The 7,275-nt window shown below is 32.0% G+C and overlaps 1 protein-coding gene across 3 annotated transcripts in view; it reads left to right on the forward strand.

Moving 5' to 3' along the window:
• The first annotated feature begins 1,330 nt into the window (after positions 1–1,330).
• LOC106464521 (RB1-inducible coiled-coil protein 1-like) overlaps positions 1,331–7,275 on the forward strand; it is a 131,708-nt gene continuing 125,763 nt past the window's right edge. For all 3 annotated transcript variants that reach the window (XR_002611856.1, XM_013924670.2, XM_022392721.1), the window contains exons 1-2: positions 1,331–1,388; positions 5,361–5,474. Coding sequence is in view for 2 of the 3 variants with exons in the window: in XM_013924670.2 (XP_013780124.1) it covers positions 5,407–5,474 (68 nt within the window). In the remaining variant the exon portion in view is untranslated. The remainder of the gene's footprint in view (positions 1,389–5,360; positions 5,475–7,275) is intronic.

Below are 7,275 nucleotides of genomic sequence, written 5' to 3' on the forward strand. Positions count from 1 at the left end.
ACGGAAAGTTAATTAACAAACGGAGACGTAACACTACATTTTCATGATCTCTATCCCATTACATTCATATACCTACATTTAATCTACCATGTATTATAAATATCATTTTACTGACTTTAGTCATATATAATCAAGAAATCAAACTTTCAACAGTTCCTAGTTCCTTTGTTTAAATAACAACCTTTAAACATTGTTTTAATATTCCTACTGATCTTCTATGGGGTTCAATAATGCATCAGTTCATTAAGAAATGCCTAGATTAAAGCTACCAAAATATTAACTAAAAAGAAGATAATTTAACAAATAAAACTGCTGAAAATATAAACCACTTTTAAGAAGTGGCTGCAATACAACACAAATAAAAGTATGTGGGACTAACTGTCATTTCAGCAAAGTGGTACTGGTACCATTTTAGTCTTGTTCACAGATATTTTCATAATCAGAAAGGATATGCAAATGACAGCCAAGAAAATCTCTCCTTTATTATAATGTTTATATTTTGGTATAATAAACCAAAGAAATATATATATACATTTCAGTCCTGACAATGCTAGCATATGCCTTTAATATGTTTGACATTTTCTGTGAAAGATCGCATATCTGGAGGAATTTCACTATTACATAGCTTCTGCACTGTTACACAGACATTGTAAGATTGTGCATTAATGGCAAGAACATTATAAATGGATTATTTCATGACTTTCTCTTGCCTTTATTCATGAACTTTGTAAACCATACAAAAGGGGCAACAGCAAGATGTATCCCAGGAGTGGGTACATTAAACAGCTTATTACCACCACTAAGCTACCTCTCTGCAATGGTTATCATACCCAAATATATACTATAGAAGGTACCAATAAATGAAACTTTGGGTCATGGTCCATGGACTATTAGAGTTAGGTATGTGAAGTTAGACATTGTCAGCTGGTACTACAATAGAACTATAGTCCGTAACGGCCTAAACAAAACCCCAGTACAACCAGTATCAAACAAAACAATTTATCAAATATAACAAAAGAAATTTAAAAAATATATCAAACAACTAGAGTACAAATTTTATCACATAGAAAAATAATTAATAAACCCGTGCCTGACCATGACTAGGCACAAAAATTAGTAAACAATACAAAATAAATTTAAATCTGATTAATCATAATAAATGTCATATATATATATATATTAGGAACAGAACCAGAAAATTTGAAAAGAAGGTTTTTTTATTTAATGGTTAGTCCGATAAGGCTACATCTCATGTAATTGACTATTATAATAAGTAAATATCATCTTTCACAACATACATATCTATAGGTTACCGTTAGGGAAAGCTTGTGTCAGTTTCATATATACATATTCAAGATCAACGTGTTCTAATTCGAATTAGATGTAAGGTAAGTTAGCGCTTTAAATTTAGTTTAAACTTTAATAAAAAATTCATAGTTGAACTAAACAATAGAAGGAATGATAAATGAACGGTAAACAAAACCATAACAAAATAAAGGTAGAATTACATCTCGCAAGCTGTATTAACTTGATACAATATTATTATAACAAGATTTTTTCAGTTTTGAAAATTTGTCAAAAGTCCTACGACTCGTACGAGTATGACTTCATCATCATGAAGTTCATGTTTATAAATTATATGCTGTAAGTGTAAAATATGATAATTATTTATTGTTAACTGATGATAGAAACTGATTTTAAGAATTTAACTTTTAAAACTGTATAAACGTACAGTCGCACTTAATTTCAGCCATTGGTTTACAAAGAGTAAGAATGTGAATGAGTAATGAATTTAAGAGGTTTAAATTGACAAATAAGATGGAAGACTTACAGTTACACTTACAGAACTCTGAAAGATTTGGATTTGGTTAAAACAGAAATGGGAAATCCAGAATGGGCTTGTGAAACAGGTGGTTGATAATAATTTAATTTTTTCAGTATGTTAGAGGTAAGAAGTCTTAAAATGATGATTGGACACTTACAGGATGTTGATGGCAAGATTTTTGTTGAAGACTGTGAGCTAGATGAGCTTTAAAATGTTCTCTTGTTTTTAAAAAGAATATATTGGCAGTATTTCTGACCACGAGCATTATATGAGAAATATTGGATTGACCAGAATCATGTAGAACAGTGTTTCTAACTTTTCCTATACCACTACTAAGGAGTGGCTAGCTGCCTCCCTAAAGTGCTGTAGACCAATGAATTGTATGTACAACAAAAAAACATTATGAGCTACATAAGAATATTATAAATTAATGCATACAAGGTAATGCATGTAGCATATCATAATTTGAATTATGAGTATGATTTTGATGGGAATAACCTACTGATCTTAACAGTGTCACAGAAGAACAGAATTTTGGTGTTCTAGTTGATCAGTCTTTAAGCCACCCAAACAATGTGCTGTTGCTAGTAGAAGGGCGAATAAGATTTTAGGTTGTTTCTACAGAAGTATTGAATACACATTTAGAAAGGTTATAATTTCATTGTACAAATAATTGGTTAGGCCACATTTGGAATACTGTGTTCCTTCTTAGGCTCTTTACCTTGAATTATTGGAAAGAGTTCAGAGGAGGGCTACTAGGATGAAAAGACTGCCATAAAAGGACAGGATAATATCTCTCGAGTTGTTTTCTTTTGAAAAACGAGGAATTAGAGGGAGATCTGATTGAGGTGTTTAAGATTGTTAAGGGAATCACTAATGTTGATGCATCTTTTTTTTTTTTTTTTAGTGGTGAGAATGGTTGAACTAGGGGATACAAGTTAAAATCTTGGCAGAGTAGAAGTCATTTTCAGCTAAGACAGCTTTATTTTTCAAAGAGGATGGTTGGCCTTTGGAACAGGTTGCCTTCAGATGTGATGGATGCAATTAATTTAAAATTTTTTTAAACACATTTAAAATCATCTTTTTATCAGACTTTCAAAATCTTTCTCACCACTGATGCAAGACTAATAGGCCTATAATTACTGGGACAAGTTGTATCATCTCACTTCAGAAGAGGAGTAGCATTAACCAACTTTCTATTTTCCAGCACCTGCCCACTATTCATAATAGCAAGTAACCCATATATCCATTCCTTAACCTTTTTTCCAAACCCTTGGGTAAATAGTATCTGGCCAAGGAGCTTTAATTTTTATTAGATTTCACAATTTTTTCTTAACAAGCACAGAATTAATTTGATTATCTTGTTCATTCTTGTTTTCATCTAGCAACTGTTCAAAATGAGGACTGTTGTTTAAATTTTCATTTATAAAAATTAAAGAGAAAAAGTAGAATTTAATAACTCAGTCATTCCATTATTATTTTATATTAGTATTCTTGTATCATTCCTCAAAAGCCCCACTCCTAATCTAACATTTTGCTTACATGTGTCAAAAGAAATTTTTACTATTTTTACATTTGTAGCAAGAGTGGATGCTAACATGATAGAACCAACAAGGGACTATGTGATCCTTCAAGGTTGTCCATGCACACCCATCCTTGATGAAAGTATAAATATTTAACCCATTCTTTACTATTCAGGAAATCATCAGTTTCTCTGTGCATTTCATATAGAATGTTAACAGTTTGTGTGTATAACTTAACATTTAACAAAAAATATGGTTGGATAATAAGGAACCATCTGGTAATTAAAGGTTACCATTGTATATCTGTCCTTCAGAAAAGTATAAATTTAAACCCATTCTTTATTATCCAGGAAATCATGAATTCCTCTCTTAAACTCCTGAGAAGTGTTTACCTTCATTACTAGCAATGGCAGTTCATTCCACGTCAGTCACCTTGTTAGAAAAATAAAACTGTCTCTTAACTGAACCTGTCTTTTTCCAAATCTTAAAGTTGTATCTTTTCATCCTTTTCATTGTCTTCAGAATATAGTAAAAAAGAAATTGGAGGTCTTTATCATATCAATTGGCTAAGTAATTTTCTAAATGCCAAGATCATCATCTCCTACCCTTCTTTTTCCAGAGAGGCAGATCATGTGAAATCTCAACTTATCCACATAAGATAAGCCTTCCATCTCCAAAATATCCTATTAGCCCTCCTCTGAACCCTTTCCAATAAGTCAATATCCTTTTTTTCTTTATGGATAAGGAAACCAAAACTATAAAGTATTTCAAGTGAGACATAGAAAATGATTTTTATGTGAAGATAATTGCCTGTTTTGATTTGTAATCTATTGTATCTGTGTCTATTAATTCATACTAAAATTCTGTTAGTTTTACAGCTAGCAATAGAGCAATACACAGATGGATTGATTGAGTCTTCTACCAGTATGTCAGTTAATATCCTTTTCTTCAGCTTACATTTTTGATTTGGTTCCCATCTGTATTAAATGTATGGTTCAAATTATGATAATCCAAATTTATTACCTTGCACTTACTATAATTAAGTGAATTGCAAAAAATATGTCCAACTTTCCAATTGATCAGTGGTGTATTTAACATTGATGAAATCAGGGTAATGCACCGATGTGGGCCCCCAAAGTAATGCAAAAAAATTTACGTCTATACCGATAGCTGATCAGTATGGATGGGTCCCCTAAGGAAATTGCACTGAGTAGTTTGAAGGGTTAAAAGTGCCTCTGAAACAGATTCAAGTCATCCTGTAATACATCAGTATCCTCAATACAGCCAAAAATACCCATGAATTTAATGTTACGAGCAAACTCTACAAGTTTACTAATTATGCCCCAATGATGATAAACTAAATGCAGAAAGAATAACATGTAGGGAAAGGTGTAGTGCAGGAACAAAGTACATGAATATTTTTAGGGTAGGCTAAATGAAATAATTATAACACTAGTTATGGGAGATTTTGATAATGTGGAAATAATGCTATTTGAGGGCAAGTTTTGATGGGATGTGACTAGAATTATCTGTTTTGAATTAGACAACTCAATTAGTTGGAGATACTGATCAAAGGTTGAAAATTTTGTGAAATAAATTTTTAAATATTCAAAGTTAGAGCTGGATGATTAGTGGTATTTGCTAATCCACCTTTAGACAGGTTAATTTATTGATTAATCAGTTAATAACTGTAAAACAATCTACCTTGGTTGAAACTTGAACCTAGAACCCTGGTTCACACACTTCCTGCAGTCAGTGCTCTTTCATCTGAGCTACCAGCATTTAAGGTGCCAAATAGACATCTCTTCGAGTACATTATATTACTTGTAATATTAAATGTGTATTTTCCAATATTTTAATTGAACATCCAAATTGACAACCATAGGAAGACTATCTAATCCCTTGAAATACCTGAATTAGATAAAATTATCACTCTGTTTAAATGTTTAATAAAATTCAGGAAAATATCTAAAAAAAGAACTATATGCACTTTTAAATTTTCTTTCCTACAGGTACAATAAAATCGTAGTTGTAACGTGAGCCAGTACCTCTATCAAAATGTTATATATATTCCATGTGGAGACAGGAATGATGATGACTTTTGATATAAACCTAGCCCTTGAAACGTGAGTAAACTTTTTGTTTGTTTTGAATGTTTGTTCATAAATGTATATATGCTTGTCTATGTGCTAAGAACTGAGGAACTATAAAGTTAATTTTTCTTAACTTGAAAAGAGAGGGAAATAAATCTTGTGTCCTATTAAATGAACAATAACAACCATTATAATACAGTCAAGTATGTGCTGATAGTATGATGTTTTTTGTATCCCTGGTACTTTTTTGCTCATAATCAATACTTAAGTACCCTTGTCATTATACTTGGTGTTTTTTTTTATAGTTTTTTGAGCCTTAATTTTTTTAATCATTATGGTTTCAATAAGTTCTTTCTTGTACATTTTTATAATCCCTGAAAGGCATTGATACTTTTTCTGAACACTTGTAATCCTTTAAGAATGATTTTTGACCCCATTGGCTCGAAAATGAGTTTGCAAGTTTACGATGCTAAAACCTGGTTTTGATACATATGGTGGGTAGAGCCCATATAGCCCATTGTATATATTTGTACTTAAAAGCAGTCAAAATCAACCTTTTTTAATCATTGTTATTTGTATAATATTTTATTTCCCAGTTCCACTTGTTAATAATGTTATTTTGGATTATATTATTGTTGCGTCAGCGAGTCACATGACTACTGTGACGCCACGTTTCTAGAACTATCCTGTACCTTGGCGAATGCTCTAGTATTTACTAGATATAGGGTAGTCTGGTATATAAAAGAGGGTGACAGAGTAATGTAATGTAATGTGTGTGTAGATAGTGAGTAATTGAACTGCAGTCAGAAGTATTATTGACTTTCGTTGATATAGCGTTTGTTTTAGCGTGATTGTTGAAAATAAGTGTATCGTAAAGTTGTAATACAAAGAATAAACCAGTTTTATTAAGAAAAGAACTTGTGTTGCTAAAGTTTCGTCGGAACGAAGTTACGGAAAGTTAATTAACAAACGGAGACGTAACAAATTGGTGTCAGAAGTGGGATAGAAAAAAAAAAAGAGAAGAAGATGGAAACGAGAGGCGGAAAATCAAACTACAGCTTAGCAGATTTGATGGCAGCAATACAAAAACAAGTAAAGAAACAAGAAGAACGAGAAGAGAAATTACAACAGTTGTTAGAGGAAAAAGAAAAGAAACAAGAAGAACGAGAAAATAAACAAGAAAAGAAACAAGAAAAACGAGAAGAGAAATTACAACAGTTGTTAGAAGAAAAAGAAAAGAAACAAGAAGAACAAGAAGAGAAATTACAACAGTTGTTAGAGGAAAAAGAAAAGAAACAAGAAGAACGAGAAAATAAACAAGAAGAGAGACAACAGCAGTTGCAAGAAAACCTGCAACAATGGCAGCTCGAACAGCAAAATAAATAAGAGAAATTACAGCAGTTGTTGGAGGAAAAAGAAAAGAAACAAGAAGAGAGACACCAGCAGTTGCAAGAAAGCCTGCAACAGTGGCAGCTCGAACAACAAAATAAACAAGAAGAGAAATTACGGCAGTTGTTGGAGGAAAAAGAAAAGAAACAAGAAGAAAGACAACAGCAGTTACAAGAAAACCTACAGCAATGGCAGCTCAAACAGCAAAGTAAACAAGAAAGTCAACAGCAGCGGTTGGAGGAGAAAGAAAATAAACAAGAAGAGAGACAACAGCAGTTGCAAGAAAACCTGCAACAATGGCAGCTCGAACAGCAAAATAAACAAGAGAAATTACAGCAGTTGTTGGAGGAAAAAGAAAAGAAACAAGAAGAAAGACAAAATAAACAAGAAGAGAGACAACAACAGTTGCAAGAAAACCTGCAACAATGGCAGCTCGAACAGCAAA

This window comes from Limulus polyphemus, unplaced genomic scaffold (genome assembly GCF_000517525.1).
Source record: "Limulus polyphemus unplaced genomic scaffold, Limulus_polyphemus-2.1.2 Scaffold61, whole genome shotgun sequence".
Taxonomy (NCBI): domain Eukaryota; kingdom Metazoa; phylum Arthropoda; class Merostomata; order Xiphosura; family Limulidae; genus Limulus; species Limulus polyphemus.